The sequence below is a fragment of the Triticum aestivum genome, chromosome 3D, assembly GCF_018294505.1.
Source record: "Triticum aestivum cultivar Chinese Spring chromosome 3D, IWGSC CS RefSeq v2.1, whole genome shotgun sequence".
Classification (NCBI taxonomy): Eukaryota; Viridiplantae; Streptophyta; class Magnoliopsida; order Poales; family Poaceae; genus Triticum; species Triticum aestivum.
Genome location: NC_057802.1, coordinates 153,308,371 through 153,331,333, shown reverse-complemented (window position 1 = coordinate 153,331,333; position 22,963 = coordinate 153,308,371). Strand labels below are relative to the sequence as shown.

At 45.5% G+C, this 22,963-nt stretch overlaps 1 protein-coding gene across 1 annotated transcript; it reads left to right on the top strand.

Moving 5' to 3' along the window:
- Positions 1 to 16,591: 16,591 nt before the first annotated feature.
- On the top strand, positions 16,592 to 18,001 carry LOC123077991 (ERI1 exoribonuclease 2-like). The gene has a single exon (XM_044500376.1). It carries the CDS (start codon positions 16,863 to 16,865, stop codon positions 17,790 to 17,792), a length of 930 nt encoding a protein of 309 aa, XP_044356311.1. The 5' UTR covers positions 16,592 to 16,862; the 3' UTR covers positions 17,793 to 18,001.
- The last annotated feature ends 4,962 nt before the right edge of the window (positions 18,002 to 22,963 follow it).

Here is a 22,963-nt window from a genome sequence, read left to right as displayed (position 1 = left end):
GCTCTGTTAAGTGTGGCCGTGGCACGTGGCTCTGACTGCCCGTGCACAAGTAAAGGGGTCAAAAGGAGAGCCCCTACTTTTGCACACCAACACCTTGCATGATCATATAGTTGACATCGTATTTGTGGCAAAGCCACCATGCATAATTTATCATACATGTCACTCTTGATTCATTGCCCATCCCGGTACACCGCCGGAGGCATTCATATAGAGTCATATTTTGTTCTAGTATCGAGTTGTAAAAAATAGAAGTGTGATGATCATCATTAATAGAGCATTGTCCCAAATAAAAAAAGAGAAGAAAGGCCAAAAAAAGAAAGGCCAAAAAAAAGAAATAAAAAGGGACAATGCTACTATCCTTTTTTCGACACTTGTGCTTCAAAGTAGCACCATGATCTTTATGATAGAGAGTCTCTTGTTTTGTCGCTTTCATATACTAGTGGGGATTTTTCATTATAGAACTTGGCTTGTATATTCCAACAATGGGCTTCCTCAAATGCCCTAGGTCTTCGTGAGCAAGCAAGTTGGATGCACACCCACTTAGTTTCTTTTGTTGAGCTTTCATACATTTATAGCTCTAGTGCATCCGTTGCATGGCAATCCCTACTCCTTGAATTGACATCAATTGATGGGCATCTCCCTAGCCCGTTGATTAGTCGCGTCAATGTGAGACTTTCTCCTTTTTGTCTTCTCCATATAACCCCCATCATTATATTCTATTCCACCCATAGTGCTATGTCCATGGCTCACGCTCATGTATTGCGTGAAAGTTGAAAAACGTTTGAGATTACTAAAGTATGAAACAATTGCTTGGCTTGTCATCAGGGTTGTGCATGATGAGAGCATTCTTGTGTGACGAAAATGGAGCATGACCAAACTATATGATTTTGTAGGGATGAACTTTCTTTGGCCATGTTATTTCGAGAAGACATAATTGCTTAGTTAGTATGCTTGAATATTATTATTTTTATGTCAACATTAAACTTTTATCTTGAATCTTTTGGATCTGAACATTCATGCCACAATAAAAAAAATTACATAGAAAATTATGCTAGGTAGCATTCCACATCAAAAATTCTGTTTTTATCATTTACCTACTCGAGGACGAGCAGGAATTAAGCTTGGGGATGCTTGATACGTCTCCAACGCATCTATAATTTTTTTATTGTTCCATGCTATTATATTATCTGTTTTGGATGTTTAATGGGCTTTATTATATACTTTTATATTATTTTTGGGACTAACCTACTAACCAAAGGCCCAGTGCAAATTGCTGTTTTTTTGCCTATAGTGTTTCGCAGAAAAGGAATATCAAACGGAATCCAAACGGAATGAAACCTTCGGGAGAGTGATTTTTGGAACAAACGCAATCCAGGAGACTTGGTGTAACGCCCATGATGCGGCTATATCTCCCACGTGTCGAGGCACGACTTAGAGGCATAAGCGCATAGTGGTTTTGTCGCAAGAAGGGTCATCTTCACACAATCCCATGTAATGAACAAGAATGGGATAAAGAGTTGGCTTACAATCGCCACTTCACACAATACATAAATATAATTCATACATCATCCAAAATACACACATAGACCGACTACAGTCAAGATCCAAATGAAAATAAGATAACCCCAAATGCTAGATCCCCGATCGTCCCAACTGGGCTCCACTACTGATCATCAGGAAAAGACACATAGTAACGACCACGTTCCTCATCGAACTCCCACTTGAGATCGATCCCATCATCTGCACTGGCATCGTCGGCACCTGCAACTGTTTTGGTAGAATCTGTGAGTCACGAGGACTCAGCAATCTCACACCCGCGAGATCAAGACTATTTAAGCTTATAGGAAAAGGTTGGTGTAATGAGGTGGAGCTGCAGCGGCAATAAGCATATATGGTGGCTAACATACGCAAAAGAGAGCGAGAAGAGAAGCAACGGAACGGTCGTCATCTAGCAATGACCAAGAAGTGATCCTGAACTCCTACTTACGTCATTCATAACTCAAACCGTGTTCACTTCCCGGACTCCGCCGAGAAGAGACCATCACGGCTACACACACGGTTGATGTATTTTAATTGGGTCAAGTGACAAGTTCTCTACAACCGGACATTAACAAATTCCCATCTGCCTCATAACCGCAGGCACGGCTTTCAAAAGATAATACCCTGCAGGGGTGTCCCAACTTAGCCCATCATAATCTCTCACGGTCAACGAAGGATAAACCTTCTCCCGGAAAGACCCGATCAGTCTCGGAATCCCGGTCTACAAGACATTTCGACAATGGTAAAACAAGACCAGCAAAGCCCCCGAATGTGCCGACAAATCCCGATAGGAGCTGCACATATCTCGTTCTCAGGGCACAACGGATGAGCCAGACGTCGGGTTGGCATAGACCCTGGTTGCCCAGGGGGCGCAGGACATCGCTCGGTTTGGGCCAGCACTCGAAGGAGCACTGGTCCGGGGGTTAAAATAAAGATGACCCTCGGGCTCGCGAAAACCCGGGGGAAAAGGCTTAGGTGGCAAATGGTAAAACCAAGGTTGGGCCTTGCTGGAGGAGTTTTATTCAAGGCGAACTGTCAAGGGGGTCCCATAAATCACCCAACCGCGTAAGGAACGCAAACTCAAGGAACATAATACCGGTATGACAGAAACTAGGGCGGCAAGAGTGGAACAAAACACCAGGCATAAGGCCGAGCCTTCCACCCTTTACCAAAATATATAGATGCATTAATTAAATAAGAGATATTGTGATATCCCAACATATCCATGTTCCAACATGGAACAAACTTCAACTTCACCTGCAACTAGCAACGCTATAAGAAGGGCTGAGCAAAAGCAGTAACTTGGCCAAACAACGGTTTGCTAGGAAAAGATGGTTAGGCTGACATGGCAACATGGGAGGCATGATATAGCAAGTGATAGGTAGCGCAGCATGGCAATAGAGCGAACAACTAGCAAAGCAAAGATATAAGTGATTTCGAGGGGTGGTCATCTTGCCTGCAAGGTTCTCAGAGTTGTCAAAAGCTTGATCCTCGTAAGCGTACTCAATAGGTTCCTCGTTCACAAACTCGTCTCCCGGCTCACCCAAGACAAGAACACAAGCAACGGAACCACAATCAATCCCGAGAAATGCACAAGCAACATGATGCAAAACATGTATGATATGCGAGATATGATATGCGATGCATATGCGTGCTCCGGAAGGAAAAAGATGAACAAGGCAGTAACTTGGCAAACCAAGCATGCCACTGGAAAGATGAGATGATTTTGGTCGAAATCGATATAAAGATCACCGGAAACGGATGCACGGTTTGCAAAAGGCAAGCAAAACAAGAATGACACGAATCTGCGATTAATAGCATGATAGCAATCAGAACGCAACAAGTAACAATGCTACAGCACTCCAACATAGCAACAAAGCATATGGCAGTAATCTACAGAAGATGCTTGACAAAAGATGAACACTGAGCCACGGCTAGATCACAACATAACAAGCTCAAACAAGCATGGCAAAAGTGCAAAAGATAACAGGTTCACAGACTTGGTGAAATTACTGGACATGGCAGAAAACAACATCAGGTAGCAATGTTCAGAGCACGAAATCAACATGCTACAGGAACTTGACATGGCAAAACAAGGCATGGCAGTATTCTACTAAATTCATATGACAAAAGTCCCTTACTGACCATAAGCCAAAAAGGACCAGAAGATATAATGGCAACCTTGTAAACATAGCAAGTTTCGTTATCAGGTTTCAGACTTAGCAGAAAACAGAGCATGGCAGAAACAATAATATGAAGGCATTTTTGTGAGCTTGATGCACTCACCACAAAGCAATGCATGATAAAACAAGCATACCTACAGCAAGATGGCAAGTTTATGAAGCTAACCATGGCAAGAACAAAAGCGTAGCATGTATGGATCAACTACAACAAGCTTGGCAATATTGCATATCATGTTAAGAATCTGCCAGAAATATTTTATAGCAAAAGTAGAGCAAGATTGAGTCATGCTATGGCACTCCATAATTGCAAACAAGGGCAGGAAAGGATCAATTACAACTATATCTACAAATCATCCTTACTGAACATCTCCAAAATATGCATGGATCTCTCTGTAGCATCAAGTTTACATGGCAACAAAATAACAGCAGACAAAGACTTGGAGAAATTACTAAGTCTCTGAAATCAGAAACATTACGGGGCCTAGTTTGCATGCTTGTGCTAGTCACCACAGAGATCACAAATATACATGGCATACACCCTTGGAAAGATGGCGTGGCATACAACAAAACACATGTAGAGCTCATGCCCATAAGATGCACAGATTAAATGATACAAAAATGACAAATCTCCAAGTTCTGCTAAGAACCAGCAGATAACAGCAACTAGCACTCTTGCAACAGAGATTTGGGCATCAAGATGGCCTCAAATGAACATGGTGCAATTGAACAAAATGTATAGCATCACGAGATGAACAATTTGACATATTACACGCGCGAAACGGAGCTATATGCAGAGAGTTATGCAATGATGAACAGGGGCATATGCTGTAACATATTGAAAAACTAGGAGAAAAACGGGGTCTCGGGAAAGTCAACGCAGGGGAGTTCTACCAGATCTGATCGGGTACGATCCCTCGTCGGCGACGGAAGGGGAGAGGAAGGCGGCGGCCGGCCGGAGGAGAGGCGGAGGAGGCCGGAGGGCACGGGGCGGCGACGAGCTCCAGCGGAGGGACGCGCGGCGGCCAGTGGCGCGGAGGCGAGCGCGGCGAGGCGGCGAGGCGGCGGCGGCGGCGCAGGCAGGCGGCGGCGCGGTGCAGGAGGCGAGCGGGGGAAGGCGCGCGGCGGCGTACGGGCCAGCGGGCCCGCGGCGGGCTTCGGCGGGCCGCCGGGCGCGCGCGGCGTACGGCGCCACGTGGCGGCGGCGGACTGGCTCCGGGCGCGGTGGCGATTTTTCCGGCGCCGGGCGGACATGTCCGGCGCGCGGAGGGACGAGGGTTAGGGTTTGGACTGCATACGTTTTCGGGAGGGGATGCATTTTTATAGGTAGAGGGAGTTAGGAGAGTCCAAATGAGGTGCGGTTTTCGCCCACACGATCGTGATCGAACGACCTAGAGCATGGAAGAGAGTTTGGTGGGTTTGGGGCTGTTTAGAGAGGGGGTTTTGCTGCAACACACAAAAGGACTTTGCGGATGCCCGGTTAACCGTTGGAGTACCAAACGACCTCCAAATGGAATGAAACTTGACCGGTGGTCTACCGGTGGTATACCAAGGCCACTTGACAAGCCTCGGTCCATTCCGAGAACGTTTGACACCCGCACATGAAAGAAAACAAGAGGGGTGCACCGGAGGAGATGGGAGCGCCAAATTGCAAAACGGACAACGGGGAAAATGCTCGGATGCATGAGACGAACACGTATGCAAATGCAATGCACATGATGACATGATATGAAATGCATGACATGAACAAAATAAAAAATAAAAACAAAACCCGACCACGAAGGGAATATCATAGCACATAGCCGAAAATGGCAAGAGTCGGAGTTACAAAAGTGGAAAGTTACATGCGAGGTGTTACACTTGGAGTGGACGTCAAGAAAGAAACGAGGAGGCCACGAGGCAGGAGGGCGCGCCCAGGGGGGTAGGCGCGCCCCCACCCTCGTGGGCTCCTCGTGGCTCCCCTGACCGACTTCTTTCGCCTATATATACTCATATACCCTGAAAACATCCGAGAGCACCACCAAACCCTATTTCCACCGCCGCAACCTTCTATACCCGTGAGATCCCATCTTGGGGCCTTTTCCGGCGCTCCGCCGGAGGGGGAATCGATCACGGAGGGCTTCTACATCAACACCATAGCCTCTCCGATGATGTGTGAGTAGTTTACCATAGACCTTCGGGTCCATAGTTATTAGCTAGATGGCTTCTTCTCTCTCTTTGGATCTCAATACAAAGTTCTCCTCGATCTTCTTGGAGATCTATTCGATGTAATACTTTTTGCGGTGTGTTTATCGAGATCCGATGAATTGTGGGTTTATGATCAAGATTATCTATGAACAATATTTGAAGCTCCTCTGAATTCTTTTATGTATGATTTGTTATCTTTGCAAGTCTCTTTGAATTATCAGTTTGGTTTGGCCTACTAGATTGATCTTTCTTGCAATGGGAGAAGTTCTTAGCTTTGGGTTCAATCTTGCGGTGTCCTTTCCCAGTGACAGCAGGGGCATCAAGGCACGCATTGTATTGTTGCTATCGAGGATAAAAAGATGGGTTTATATCATATTGCTTGAGTTTATCCCTCTACATCATGTCATCTTGCCTAATGTGTTACTCTGTTCTTATGAACTTAATACTCTAGATGCATGCTGGATAGCGGTCGATGTGTGGAGTAATAGTAGTAGATGCAAAATCGTTTCGGTCAACTTGTCGCGGACGTGATGCCTATATACATGATCATGCCTAGATATTCTCATAATTATGCACTTTTCTATCAATTGCTCGACAGTAATTTGTTCACCCACCATAATTATGCTATCTTGAGAGAAACCACTAGTGAAACCTATGTCCCCCGAGTCTATTTTCCATCATATTATTTTCCTATTAATTTACTATTCCTTCCGTCTTTTATTTTGCAATCTTTACTTTCCAATCGATATCATAAAAATATCAAAAATATTTATCTTATTATCTCTATCAGATATCACTTTTGCAAGTGGCCGTGAAGGGATTGACAACCCTTTTATCGTGTTGGTTGCAAGGTTCTTATTTGTTTGTGTAGGTACGAGACGACTTGCGTGTAGTCTCCTACTGGATTGATACCTTGGTTCTCGAAACTGAGGGAAATACTTACGCTATTTTGCTGCATCACCCTTTCCTCTTCAAGGGAAAACCAACGGAGTGCTCAAGAGGTAGCACGCGTCAATGATTCCTTCGCAATTTTTTAGGGATTTTAAAGACAGATATGGCATAAGTTGGGATAGATTGTACAACTGATTTGAGTAAGATTTCCTTCCCTTCCGCGGATAACAGTTTTTCTTTTCATCCACTCATTTTCTATCAATGCGTGACTATAATTGTTGTCAAAAAACGTCAGGGCCAAAGTGCCACGCATCTGACTTGTAATACATATCATTTGGGTATTTATAAGGGCTCCAAAAAATGTGTAGGAGACTACAATGCAATCGCCCTCTAGGTGCACAAATAAAAAAAAAATACACGTGGATCATTGGATCTCTGAAGCATGGCCCAAATTGACCAGGTGAGCTGGGACCAAAATGTTCCAGCTGCCTAGCGAACTTTGGGTCATGTTATAAGAGTCAAAGTAACTATCCCTAATGTTTAGACGTCTTCCGGTGTCGGGAACCCAACCGCCACGGTGAAACTTACTTGTCACCGACAATCCGGTGACCGCCCCAGCCCCGCTGCCACCCCATTGCTCGTACCTTTCGGTCAATAAAACTATTGTGGAAGCTCGAAACGCCGTTGTCAATTCAAACAGTTCCCCGTCCAAGATGGTAGCTGCCACACCATCGTCGGCCGCTGAGGTTTATTAGCGATCAGGTGTCCTCCAATCTACCGACCTGACCACCACCGAGTCGCTAGTCCCGTTCGAAGCTCCTGACCTCTCCACCGTTGGATTTCATGTTTCAATTGCTTTTCAGTTTTTCACTTCTTTGGGCTCCAGTTTTTGGGCATATGGAAAAGCAACCACAACCACGGTGTCCAAACATCTTATCTTTTCTAGCCTATAATCATTTTTATATCATCAAGTTTTACATCATCTGTTGAAGCGTCCGCTGACGCGTCCAGTCGTGTCCGCGTGCATTGATCGGCCAGGCCTCAAAAAGCGTCGTCCACATCCGTGTATCTTATATTCGATCCCTTATATCAATACCAAATCATGGAACATGAATAAAACTACGTAGAACATGAAACAGACATACAACCGGACATATAAATGCACAATCCGTTCGCCAAAAGATCACCAACAGATCTTTAAAAGATCGCCAAAATTCACATAATGCACATATATGACGGACAAATTTAAACTACACCTGGAAACTTGAAATTAAAGTGGAGAAGGTGGATCTTCACCACTTCCTCGCCGAACCTTTCCCCTTTCGGTCGACAGTGCAGCTGTAGGTGTCGGCGGTTGGTGGAGGATTGCCCGAGTCATCGGACGAGGTGCCATGGTCGTCGCCGTTGTCGTCTCGGAGGTGTCGGAGAGGACGATGGGCACTTTGAGCCACCGGACGGTCGTGTCTTCCTGCCGCTTGAGCTTCGTGAGCCGAGCCGCCTCCGCCGTTGCCTCTGCCCCCTCGCACTCAGACTGCTCAATGGCAAGCTGCCACGCCTTGGCGTTCATCCAGCGGAGCCGCCAAGCGTCCGTCCCCGCCGTCGTCAGCGACCGACGGTAGACCCAAGCGCGGAGCCGCTGTCCTCGTCGGGCTCCACCGACAACTTGCCGATGGATTAATGGGCGTCGGACAGTCCGTGCTTTTAAGGGCGTTTTGAAGCGCCCGGATGAGCCATTTTTGTTTTACTGGTCAGTGATGGGCTGTCCGCCCAGGGTTTGAGGCAGGTTTGGGATGCCCGACTATAGATGCTCTAAGACTCTAAAGTAGAAGTAGCAAGATAATAATAAGAAAGGCTCCAACAAAACCAACTAACACATGAACATGTGAAGATGCACAGCCATTGTTTTTATTCCCCGCTAATCACAACCTTTGTTTGTTTTTTTAGAGAAATCACAGCCTTTGGTTTGTTGATTACTCACTCTGTTCCCAAATGTAAGTCTTTTTAGAGATTCCAACACATGACTATATACGGAGTAAAATAAGTGAATCTACATTTTAAAATATGTCTACATACATTCGTATGTTATAGACTATTCGAAATATGTAAAAATACTTATATTTAGAAACGAGAGATGCTATTTCGCGCGCGAGCGTTCTAGCGCTCGGTTTCCGACCGGAACTAAGGTAACTCAACTTTCCTTATTTGTTTTGACGGGATCTCAACCTTCCTATTAAGCAAATCTGTGTGTCAGGAAAATTAGAGTGAATTGCAAAAAACACCACATTTGAAGTTAAAGCATCCAATTGCCACCACATTTCCAGCGCGTCCCAAAAATCCACCACTTTACTTGTAAATTTTCTCAATAAAAACAAATGACTGGTTTGCCGCAGTTAACCGGATTTCTGACAGGGCTGGCCCACCCGTCAGGTGCCACGTGGGCGAGGCCAGACGGCGAGTGGGTTGACGGCCGTTACGGCACGCGCGTGGTCAAAGCGGTCGCGGCTCTGACTGCTTGGCCCATTCTCCCCTCTTTCCCCCGTCTCTCTCTCTCTGTCCTGCGATGGCGGCGGCGGCTAAACCTACCGGCGGCGGCGGCGAGTCAGCAGGCGGCGGAGGGACTGGAGGCGATGGTGATGGGTTCTCGGAGGTGGACAACTGGTTCGGCAGCAGTAGCTTGCTGACGCAGCGGGCTCCTTCACCGGAGCGATCCCCTTCGCCCCCCTCGCCGCCGGAGTGGGACATAGAGCGCCGTGCGGCGGCGGCCCTAGCACGCAAGATCAGGGCTTCAGGCGTGGGAGAAGGCCATCAGTGGGCTTCAGGGTTCGGCGGCGTGTGGTAAGATTTCTTCCCCCTCCACCCCTCTCTTCATTGGATTCACTGGAAATTTTAGGGTTGTTAGATTGCATATAAACCTATCATGTTACAGTATGGTTGTTAATGGGCTGTTAGATTTTAGGAAATTTTAGGGTTGTTAGATTTTAGGAGATTTTAGGGCAGTTTGATTTTAGTGCTTTGTTTACTGAAGATTATTGTTTGTTTACTCAAGTGTTGTAGCTGATATAGTTAATATCTTTTCTGTACAACATGTTTCAGTAGGAAATATAGCTCTGGGTTTATGGTTTTATGCATGAATGCTTTGTTTAGTCCTTATTGACAGTGAAGATAGTGCTAATATCTTGTCTGAATAACATGTTACATTATTAAAACAGAATCAATGAAGCACTAATTCTCCTCAATTTTCTGTAGTTTGGATGATGAGATATGGGAAATAAGGTACCATTTTCAAGGGAGAGACAACTTGGAGAGGACCATTTCTCTGTCAGAAATTACTTATATTAACATGTTAGCACTGCTAGAGACTGAAGAGGGATATACTGAAGCTGACTACATGTTCTATATGAAAGAAGAAGGAAAGGGGGCAGCAGGAATGCAGGTTATTGACAGTGAAGATAGTGTGGAAGAGATGCTAGACTATTATGCTGAGCAGAAGGTGCTCAACATAACTGTAATTAAGGCTAATGAGCCTAATCCAGGAGAGTTTAACAGGTCAAATATTGTGGAGGAACAAGTGCCTATAAGTAATGTGGGGGATTCCAACATTATTTCTATAGATGAGGCAGGAGTATTGTTCCCTATTGCTGTTGAAGACACAGTTGAAGAGCTCTATGCTGTGCCTATTGCTGTTGTAGAGCCAGGTGAAGAGTCTGCATATATTAACACACAACAGAGCATGAATTTGAAGAAAGCAAAGGGCAAAGAGAAATTACAGGAAGATGTTGGCCCCTCTGATGATGAAGTGTTTGTTGATTTGAACTGTTGTGAGGACTGCTCTGAGGAGGAAGATGAAATCATTGAGAAGGAAGATGAAATCATTGAGGAGGAAGAGCATGACATAGGTAATGAGGAGGAAGATGAAATCATTGAGAAGCTGAAGCAGAAAAGGAAACAGAGAGAGGATCCTATGCATCACTTTGAAGGAGACACAGAAGTGGAAGAGATGTGTCCAGAGGCAGAGGACTCAGACACAGAACCTGAGACACCTCTTCCTCAAACATTCAAGAAAGTAGGCAAAGCAGGCCCCACTACAAGATCACACCATGAAGCTGACATTGAGGTAATTCCTGATTTCATTCCATCTGATGATTCTGCTTGTTTCCCTGGGGACTATGGCATTAGTGATTCAGATGATGAGTCAGGTCTACCACTGCCCTGTGGAAGGAAGAGTCAAGCCAAGAGGGCCAGGACTAGGATCTGGTATGATGAGACCAAGCCAGATGCTCATGACCAACTTTGCTTGAGTATGTGCTTCACTGATGTGTATCAGTTTAGAAGAGCACTTAGGAATTTTCATATCAGAATCCTTAGAAATTTCCAGTACCATAGGAACTGCAAGGATAGGATCATTGTGCATTGCAAAGAAAGGGACAATGGGTGTCCTTTTTTCATGACTGCATCCACAATTGCTCATGAGAAGACATTCTGCATCAAGAAGATGAAGTTGTTGCACACTTGTGGTGCACATGGAGAAAAAACCAAAGTGACAGTTGACTGGATGGCCAGAACATGTGAGCAGCAACTGAGAGATAATCCAAGGGCTGGTGTTGATGCAATTTTAAAAAGAACAAAGACTAAGTATGGGCTGGAAGTGCCAAAGACCAAGGCCTACAGGGCAAGGTCATTGGCCATTGAAGTGGTGGAAGGTGACATGAAGGGACAATACACAAGGTTTAGGGATTATCTTGAAGCTGTGCTTGATACCAACCTTGGGAGCAGATGCATTGTGACTACCAGAGAGCTTGAGCTCCATCCTAGCCCAAATCCTAGGTTCCACTACATGTTCTACTGTCTGAATGCTTCAAAAGAAGGTTTCTTGAATGGGTGTAGGCCCTTTATAGGTATTATATGCATTCTAAATTACTCCAATTCATTGCCCATATCTTGTACTTAATAATGCACTCATTTCACTACCCAATGCTTTAATACAGGTTTAGATGGTTGCTTTATCAAGCTTTCTACTAGGCAACAGATACTTGCTGCCACTGGTAGGGATGGGAATAACAACATATTCCCTATTGCAATTGGTATTGTTGATAAGGAGGACAAGGAAAGTTGGACTTGGTTTCTTAGCCAATTAAGAGCTTGCATTGGAGAGGGGAACAAGTGGGGCACATACACAATCATCTCTGATAGACAGAAGGTATATTTTTCATTTCACAATTGAATGAGCAATTTCTAGAAATAATAATTTGTTATACTTGCTGCCATTATGAAGTTATATGATTAATACTTGCTGCCATTATGAAGTTATATGATTAATACTTGCTGCCATTATGAAGTTATATGATTAATACTTGTTGCCATCTATGTAATGACTTCAACAGGGGCTGTTGAATGCAATTCAAGCTGTGTTCCCACACTCACCTCAAAGATATTGTCTTAGACATATCTATGCAAATTTCCAGTCAGCTGGCTTCAGGAGTGAGGAGTTGAAGAAGCATATGGACAATGCTGCATATTCATACACCAAGAATGGTTTTGAGGTTGCAATGAATGAACTGAGAAAGGAGGATGAAGATGCTTGGAAGTGGCTTTGTGATATCCCTAAAGAGACTTGGGCAAGGCATGCTATGGATCACACATGCAAGACAGACCTAGTAGTTAACAATCTTAGTGAAGTGTATAACAAGATGATACTAGATGTGAGGAACAAGCCAATAAGGAGCTGTGTAGATGGATTCAGAACTAAGTTGATGGTTAAGTACCAAGCAGTTAGAGAGAAGACAGAGAAGAGTAAGTGGGAGATAACACCCACTTATATGGAGAAGTTGGAGGAGTCAAAGAAGTACTCAAGGCAATGCACTGCATACATGGCAGGTCCTGGTATTTGGCAAGTCACTAGTGGGGAGTCTACCTACTGTGTGAACCTTGATAAGTGGACCTGTGACTGCAAGAAGTGGGACCTATGTGGTTGGCCATGTAACCATGCAGTTTCTGCCATTACAAGAGTGAAGGGGCAGCCAGAAGACTATGTGCATGAGTTCTTCAAAAAACCATTGTATAAGGAAACATACAAGCACATCATCTACCCTGTACCAGGGCCTGACTGTTGGCCTAGGACACCAACTGCTGACATAGATCCACCAGTGTTCAAAGAGAAGAAGGGCAGAAAGCAAACAGCTAGGAGGAAGGGGCAATTTGAGGTCCCAACAAAGAAGGATACATCAAGGATGGCAACTATCACCTGTAGCAACTGCAAGATGCAGAAACATAGGTACACCTACTGCCCTCAGCCCCTGAAGCCTCATCTGCAGGCAAGAAAGGACAAGCACAAGGTATGGAATATGCACACTGTTGTCATTGTTTTCAACTTATTACCATGAAACTGGCACAAACAACTAGCCTCACCAGTTTTCATTGTTTTAATCATTTGATTCATCCTAATTGTTGGGCTATGATGTGTGCTTTCTTAGACAACCAGAACTCACTACCATGGAGCTGGGGGAAGTTCTACTGCTACTGCACAGCCTGCAACCAGTGCACCACCTGCTGCAACTACTAGGGTTAGAAGAACAACTGCTACTGGTCATTCCCAGCCTGCTACATCTACCAGGGGAAGAAAATCAACTGCTGCTTCTACTGGTCCTGCCCAGCCTGCTGCTTCTACAAGGCCAAGAAGAACAACTGCTGCTTCTACAAGGGCAAGCATCACCATTGATGCTTCTACTACTTCCCAGGCTGCCACAAGAGCTTCAGGTTCAAGCAATGCAGCCAGCAGGAGAGGTGGAAGGCCCTACATGGCACCTAGGGCTGCAACTACAACAGAGGGAGCAACAGTAGGGTCTAAAAGGAAGAGGTTCCAGAGCACCAGGATGAGGGGTTACTTTTATGCCAGTGGCAACTAGTCAGTGCACAATTTGGCTGTTGTATTTTGAACTGCCTACCTTAAGTATTTCTAAATATCATAAACTATGCCTGAGAACTGCTATGTGTGAACTGCTATGTGTAATCAGTATTTAGCTTGAGAACTTGTTTGTGTTACCATGCTAAGTTTGAGAACTGTTATGGATGAGAACTTTTATGGTTGAGAACATGTTTGTGTCATCAACAATTTACTTGTTTGATTTTTGCCACCTTGAGCCCAAGCCTTGTTTGATTTTCTATTCTAAAAGATTTTGGCCACCTTGGATGTAACATGGCAGCATGGCAGCTACTATTTCTTTATGCTTTTGGTTGTAAAATGGCCAGTTACTATGGCCTTGTGCTTTTGGTTGAAAAACATGGCAGTAAGAAGTTGAAAAACATGGCAGTAAAAACATGGCCAGAAACATGGCAGTTACTATGGCCTTGTGCTTTTGATATGAATGGCCAGTTACTATGGCCTTAATGCATTTCAACTTTGAGCTTGACTAGTTTGACCACATTTTGACTGATATTTAAAAGTTGCTAGAAAAAATTCTAAAAATTACAGTAAATCATTCATATCTATGTGACTAATCTGAGAAAGTTTCATGCTTGTTTGATTGATATTTTGACTGATATTTTGACTGATCATTACTTGTTTGATTTGATGCTTTTTCTATTCTAAAAGATTTTGGCCACCTTGAGCCCAAGCCTTGTTTGATTTTCTATTCTAAAAGATTTTGGCCACCTTGGTCATCAACAATTACATAACTGGGGTAGTTTTGCAGCTAGTCATTACATACATTACATAACTTAACTGGAGGTAGTTTTGTAGCTAGTCATTACATACATTACATAACTTAACTGGAGGTAGTTTTGTAGAAAATCATTACAGTCATTACATAACTAGGGGATTCCCAAAATATACAACCCCAAGGCCAGCTATACTGTTCCAAGGCCACATATTAGCTTAACATAACTGAGGTGATGAACATCATTGTTCACTCATCAAGGATTGACTTGATCTTGGCAAGCTTGTCCTTGTTGCCATGACCAGCTTTCATAAGATCACCCACCAGAAACTCCAGCTTCTTCTTCTCCTCTACCAGCCTGTCCCTCTCTTTCTTCATCTCATCCCTCTCCTTCCTTGTGTTCCTAATGATCTCCCCCTGAGACCTAAGAATGCACTTCATCTCCTTCAGCTCCTGAGCCAGCTTCTCCATCTCCTTCATCTTGCCAAAGTCAGCACTCTGCTTCTCCTTGCTGATAGCTAGCTTCTCCATGTCCTTGTCCACATCCATCTGCTTCTGCTTGAACTCTTCATCACTCATGACCCTGTTGTTCTGATCTACCCAATCAAACATCTTGGTGACTTCCTCAACCAGCTGACTGTACTGATCCCCAAGTGTATCCAACTGCTTGCTGACCTTGTCCAACTCTTTCTTATACTTCTCATGGTCAATCATTCTGCCATGATTCTCCTCATGAAACATCTCCCATAACTTCTCCAAACATCTTTGCAGAATAGAAGGCCATGGGGCATCAACCCACTGAGCAACTCCACAGTCAATACCATCCTGCATCAAGTTTCATTTACTTAATTTACTGACATGTTTCATTTACTTAATTTACTGACATGTTTCATTTACTTAATCAATGTCCTAAACATGTTTCATTTACTGACAGAAACTGATGCTTGCAAAATCACTGTGAAAAACATGTTTCATCAACTGTAGACAGTCCAAATTGACTGAATTTACTTAATTCACTGCAGACTAACTACCACTAACACAATTTAACTGAATTTACTGACAGCAACTGCAGACAGTCCAAATTTACTGCATACTAACTACCAAATCTACTGCATACACTGCAAATTTACTGCAGACTAACTTACATTTAACTGAATTTACCAAATCTACATTACACTACCAAATCTACATTAGACTGCAAATCTACAGCAGACACTCCAAATTAACTCGTTGGATAACACTGACCTGAGGAACAACACATCCATAGAACCTCCTCCCAGTGTCCTTTCCTTCAAATGCAACATATTTCATGCATGGGGCCAAGTGCAGTCTACATGTGATGCTTGCATCTGCAGCTCTACCACAGAAGGATGGATCTATAGTGGTGTCAGGGTTCGCCTGCATTGTAGCACACTAGTGAACCGCAGAAAAGATAGCAACTGCTCCAAACATGGTCTCAAATCGAAGAACACTTGAACACTAACCCTAACCCTAGGTGCAAAGCAGATATCTTACCCAGTGCTGCTCCAGATCCATGCCGACCAGCTCCTCCTCGTCGCTGCTCTCCTCTCCATCCTTCCACGACGGCATCTTCTACGGCGGGGAGGGAACCGTGCCTCCGGCGGCGGCAACAGGGGACAGAGCAGAGGAGTGAGAGTGAGAGAGTGAGCGAGTGGAGTGTGAGCGACGGGGAGTGGGGGCTCTGTTTTGTACCGACAGCCCTAACGGCCGTCAACCCACTTGCCGTCTGGCCTCGCCCACGTGGCACCTGACGGGTGGGCCAGCCCTGTCAGAAATCGGGTTAACTGCGGCAAACCGGTCATTTGTTTTTATTGAGAAAATTTACAAGTAAAGTGGTGGATTTTTGGGACGCGCTGGAAATGTGGTGGCAATTGGATGCTTTAACTTCAAATGTGGTGGTTTTTGCAATTCACTCCGAAAATTAAGGGATGCACCTGGCCCACCCCGTTGAAATCAGGGGGGCAGAGAGATTTATGAAAGGCAATGCTGGGCCCCACTTGTTTAATTTATTGCGGCAGAGATTTATGGAAGAAAAAACTGAGTCCCACTAATTAATAGAATTAACTGGAGGAGAGGATATGGATCGAGCGTTGCAACGATCGCCCGCAAAGGAGCGTTCTCCTTTAGAAACGGAGGGAGTAGATTAAAAAATAGCGCCAACTGCGTAAAAAAAAGAGAGCGCCAAGTGTTGTTCCGATAAGTATCGGATTGGATTAGAAATTGTGCCTGCCCGAAGCGTGACGATAAAACAAATCAGATTTCGATCCCAGCTTTCCCCGACCTTCGCTGCCCTAGTTTTCGATTCCCACTTTCCCCGATCTTCGCCGCCCTAGTTTTCGATCCCTAGTTTCCCCGATCTCGACTCTCGCAGTTTGCGCGCACCTCGTCGAACATGGCAGCGATCATGGCGGCGCGCGGGCAGGGGCAGGTGCAAGATTTCGACTTCTTCGTGGTGGTCGACTTCGAGGCGACGTGCGTGAAAGACGCGCGGATCTTCCCGCAGGAAATCATCGAGTTCCCCGCCGTGCTCGTCGACGGCGCCACCGGCCGCATCGAGTCCGCGTTTCGCAGGTACGTTCGTCCAAAACATCACCCTGTGCTGACCGAGTTTTGCAGGGAACTCACCGGCATCCGGCAGGAGGACGTGGACGGCGGCGTGGATCTTGGCGAGGCGCTCTGGATGCACGACAATTGGCTGAAGGCGGCGACGGCGGGGGCAGGGAGCTTGGCCGTCGTGACGTGGGGAGATTGGGATTGCCGCACCATGCTCGAGTCAGAGTGCCGTTTCAAGGGGATCGAGAAGCCCTCCTACTTCGATCGCTGGATCAACCTGAGGGTCCCCTTCCAGGCGGCGCTCGGCGGCGGAGGGCGGGTCACCCTTCAGGAGGCGGTCCGGGCGGCGGGGCTGGACTGGGAGGGCCGCCTGCACTGCGGGTTGGACGACGCGCGCAACACGGCGCGGCTGCTCGTTGAGCTCATGCTGCGTGGGGTCAAGATGACCATCACCGGCTCGCTGGCGCCATCGCCGCCGATCCAGCAGAAGCAGCAGCCGCCGCAGTTACTTACAAGCCCTTGCGGTGGCTCATCGGCGCTGGCGACGCCGCTGATCCAGCAGAAGCAGCAGCAGCAGCAGCAGCCGCAGCCACACATGATAAGCCCCTGCGGTGGCACCTCTGCGACGTGCTTCTGCTACTGCAGGGTACCGACCAGAGGAGGCGTGGTGTCCATGCCAGGGCCGATGCAGGGGAAGTGCTTCTTCGGCTGTGGCAACTGGACGCCGGCCATGGGACCCGTGTGCCCCTACTTCGTATGGACCAACTGAATGAACCACCCATGGCAGGGCACAGAATCAGTGTAGCTCAGCTGTTAGTGTAAATCGTGCTAGCCATCAGAATCAGAGTGTAGCTCGGCTGATTCTAGCCAGTCTAGGTGTGAATATGGTCTCTGGAACCAAACGTGGCCAATGGGGCTACTCTTGATGTAATTGGTGTCTGAATTAGTATTATTATGAATAGAAATTCTTTTTAGTTATGTCCCTTCTCCGCGAATTTCTTCAGCATCGAACACAAATCTCGATCATATAGGCAACCTTATATCAAGAATGAAAAAAAACAGCCAACCTAGATTCACTGTGAAATGATAGTTTCTTGATCTGTAACAAGATTCTCAAACTCTCTCATAGATTCAACAAGACTTTTTTTTCGATAGATTCAACAAGACTTGTCATGCGTTATTATCTTCAGTCCATGTCACTCTCAGGGGTAGTTGTATCTGCATGTGTCGGTCTGCTGCGTCTGCGGCTGTTGTATCTGCATCCTACTTGTATTTGCATCTCTTGTCTCTATTCGAATGAATTTCCAGTCTTACATTCAGAGTACCTCCTTGCTGTCCTCTGTCTTTGTTCTTCCTTGTTTTTTGTGTGCCCCCCACATCTAATATGAGGATTCTAAACTGGAACATATGCGGTCTTGGTGACACTGATAAATGCTCTTTAATCAAGGATGCGACTCACTCTATAAGCCGTGCTGACGTTGCGTGCTTGCAGGAAACAAAACTTCAGAGCTTGAAGGCTTGGAATCCATCAACTGTCTCCTGCTTTGAAGTGGAGTTCTGCATTACTGTTAACTTTCAGTCAAATTCCAATGGAAATGCCGCCACACTGACCACTGTATATGCCCCATGTGATAGTTCAGAAAGGGAAGATTTTTTTTCAGCACCTCAACCAAGCTGCTGCTCTTGTGGGTGGATCGTGGATACTGCTGGGTGACTTCAACATGTACAGGTCTGCCCATGAGAAATCTAGAGGATGCATAAACTGGTCAGTCATGGAGCACTTTAACAGCTGGATTAGAGAACATGGCTTGGATGATATTCCTATTGCAAATCGCAAATATACTTGGTCCAATAAGAGAAGGGAACCAACGCTTGTTAAGCTGGACAGGGTGCTCGTCAACGCCGAGTGGAATTTGGGTTTCTTCCAAACTGTGGCCACTGCCATAATGGCCGCAACTTCTGATCATGCTCTGTTCATCGTGGAATTCAGTAAAGACACCACCAGAAGCAATTTTTTCAGGTTCGAGAATTTTTGGCTGGATATTGAAGAGGTCAGGGGGGTTATCTCAGAAGGTTGGACTAGAGGCACCAGGGCCTTTGCTGTGACTACATCTCTTATCAGCATTAAGATGAGAAGAATTCGAGCTGCCATCCGCAAGTGGGGTAGAAGCAGGGGAAGTGTTCAGCTGCTCATGGAAAATAACAAGCATGTTGTGGACTTTTTGAATGCGGTTGAGGAGTACAGGACACTCTCTAACTTGGAGTTTTGTCTTAGAGATTATGCCAATAAGAAAGTCCAGCAGTTAATCCTTTGGCAAACTAGCATTTGGAGGAGAAGGGCAAAAATCCGTCAATGCACTTTGGGGGATGAAAACACCCGTTTTTTCCATCCTGCTGCAAATAGTCATTCAAGAAGGAACAAAATCAGAGTTCTTGTCAAGGATGGTATCGAATTCTTTGATGATGAGGACAAGCTCAGGATAGCAACTGAGTATTTCAACACCTTGTTCGGACAGGCCTCTCCTTCGGTACCGGTCGTAGATATCTCAGCGCTCTATGATCCGATCGACCTAAGCTCGCTAGAAGAGCAGTTTTCATGGGCCGAAATCGTCTCTGCAATCAACCGTTCCCCGAACAACCGTAGCCCTGGGCCAGACGGTTTCACAAATGAGTTCTACAAATGCTTCAAGGAAACTCTGAAACCTGATCTGCTGAATTTTTTCAGTGACTTTCATGCAAATAATGCCGATCTCTCAGGCGTCAATTCTGCATCCATTTCTTGCTGCCTAAAAAGAAATTTCAATGGAGATTAAAGACTTCCGGCCTATATCCTTGGTGCATAGCCTCCCCAAGCTAGCCACAAAAGTCTTAGAGGGTGTTTGTTTCCAGGGACTTATTGGTTTAGGGACTTAAAAAAGTCCCTATAAGTCCCATCTAAATCAAACGTCCCTATAAGTCCCATCTAAATCAAACAGGAGGGACTTATAGGGACTTAAAGTGGGCATTTGAGACTTATGAAATAAGACTCTAAAGGAGAGTCTTATAGGGTCTTATAGTTGTAATATGGTCTTTTAGTCCATGTTAAGTCCCAGGAACCAAACAAGTAGGGACTTTTTAGGGACTTGGGACTTATAAGTTGGGACTAAAAAAAGTCCTAGAACTTATGAACCAAACAGGGCCTTAACTACCAGGCTGCAGCTGTGGATACCTAAACTAGTGCACCCACTACAATCTGGTTTCCTTGCTGGCAGATGCATTGTTGAAAAAATTTCCCTCGCTGCGGAGCTTGTACAATATGCAAAAAAGAAGAAGATCCCAATGATTGTACTGAAGCTAGACTTCAAGAAAGCTTTTGATAGTATTAGCTGGGACGCACTGTTTGCTGTTTTGGCCGCCAGGGGTTTTGGACAAAGGTGGATCTTCTGGATCAAGAACCTTCTCTACACAGTTGGCAAGGGTTACTTTGAATGGAAAACTGGGGGAGCCGATCCTCGCAAAGTGTGGTCTCCGGCAGGGGGATTCATTATCACCCTGCCTGTTTATTTTAGTGGCAGATGTGTTGTGAGGAGTTCAAGAGAGGCAATCTGCTACATCCGTTGGAGATGGATTCCTTTTTCCCGGTGCTGCAGTACGCCGACGACACCCTGATTCTGATCAAAGGGACTGTGGAGCAAACCGCAATCGTCAAGAGGATGCTTAAGCGTTTCTCTGACTTCACTGGTCTGCAGATCAACTTCAATAAAAGCACCTTTGTGCCCATCAACATGGAGCAATCTACTAGCCAGCAAGTTTCTGAGCTGCTAGAGTGTCCGGTCTCAACCTTCCCTTGTAACTACTTGGGCTTGCCGTTGTCAACAAACAAGATCACCCATGCGATGTTGATGCCAGTCATACACCGAGTGGACAAAAGACTCTCTGGCTGGTTGGTAACCTTCTTGTCTTGGGGAGGGAGGCTTACATAAACTCCGTACTTGCAGCTATACCAAATTATTATATGGCCTGATTTCTATGGCCGAAGGAGTCCCTGGATAAGCTTGAGCAAATTCTCAGGGGGTTTTTGTGGCAAGGAAAGAAATCTGCCCTTGGAGGGCAATGCTTGGTGGCCTGGGATGTTGTTACCCTCCCCAGGGGCAGTGGGGGACTCGGAATCCGGGATTTACGTGCGCATAATTTGGCTATGATCTGCCGCTTCACCATGAAGGTGTTGCAAGATAGTGAAGTGCCCTGCTTTAGTTGGTTTGGACGACGATACTGTGAACGCACCATTCCAATGGTAGCAAGCAATGGAGACGCACCTATCTGGAGATACCTCAAAAACTCGATGCCTCTGGTCATCAACGCTACAAAGTGCTCGTTAGAGACGGCTCCAGGATTTCCTTCTGGCTAGATGATTGGTCAGGCAATGGCCGGTTAAGGGACTCTTTTCCCACGCTTTTCACTTTTGCCAGGAACAAGTTATGCACTGTGGCCTCTCACTACAGTGGGCAATGGAACATTCAATTACATCCCAACCTGTCTATGACCGCTCCACGGCAACTGGATGACCTGCTGGCAAAGCTTTGCAACATACAGCCGGATCTAACACATGGTGATAAAAGGGTTTCTTCTATTCATAAGGGCGAAGCAACAACGGCGTACTTTTATAATTTGTTAACTTTCAGAGGTATGAATTGGCCGCGGGCTGCTTTCATATGGAACGGCATCATCCCCATGCGGCACTGAGTTTTTCTCTGGCTGGCCTTTCATGGTAGGCTGAACACTCGAGATAACATGGTTAACAAGAATTGGAAAGCTATTGCATCACATGACGGATGTGATGTTTGCCCTGCCACTGAATCAATTACTCACTTGGTGCTCAGATGCAAAGCTGCGGATGTCCTTTGGAAGAAAATTGGGGTGCTAGACCTGGCTGTGCAGGCAAACAGCCTTCTGGAGTTTGTCTCATCACCTCTGGCATCATACAGAATTGGCAAACTATGGCATGTGCTTTTTGCTGTGTGTGCGGTCACTTTATGGAGCACTCGAAATGCCCGAGTTTTTGGCAATAACAGATGGCCTGATGCTCTCTTACTAAGTGAAGCAGCCAACATGACCTATGGCATCATTGGGCGAAGAACTCTGCAGACCAGCAGATCATGCTTCGGTGGATGGAGATTTTTAGATAGGCTCTCGTATTCCCCATCCTGTAGCTCCTTTTGTATCTCTTTTCCTGCCCCTTTTCTTCTGTTCCTAGCTCAACATGTCTTGGCAATGGCCAGCTTCATTTTTCGTGCAGCGCTAACATTGCCTTCATGTAATTGACCTCGGTCACTCAGGTTTCATACCTGTTTTGAAATGCATAAGGCAGAAATTGCTCTGCCTTTTCTTTCAAAAAAAGAAAACTCTGTTTCCTTATAAATGGTTGATGTGAATATTTTCTCCTTTTCTTCAGTGATGTTACGTAAATATTGATTTTGTTTCTCCACCTCCTTTAGAGAGTCTACCATTTCTAAATCTGTCAAGTAACTCACTCAAATTGACCTCATTTTGACGTACATGCTGCACAGCTCGCTCCAGCCTGCCGGCAATCATACCAAACTCCTTGTTTTTTTCACATATATACAGGAGTCTTGCTTGTCCACTTTGTTTGTAAGTAAATCAAGTTGATTGAGTAATAAATCCATATGACCCTTCATTGCTCCCAATTCAATCAGACATGCCTCTTTTTCCCTCGCTACTTTACTGAAAGAGTCAACAGCTCACTTCAGATTCTGACTTGTGCCAGTGTGTTTTTTGTGTATGTGTTGATGTTGGTTGTGTGTATCCTAACCATGCAAAGGCCGGTGTGTGCCCACTGGGTTTGTATTCCTGATGCTCAATTTTAAGCTAAGGAAATCCACCCTTTGTCAAAAACCAAATTGCATCCCGACTAAACTAAACTGAAAGAGTCCCCGCAAAAAA

Excerpts from the sequence above, each read along its gene's own strand:
- LOC123077991 (XM_044500376.1), top strand. The coding sequence starts at position 16,863 with ATGGCAGCGATCATGGCGGCGCGCGGGCAGGGGCAGGTGCAAGATTTC.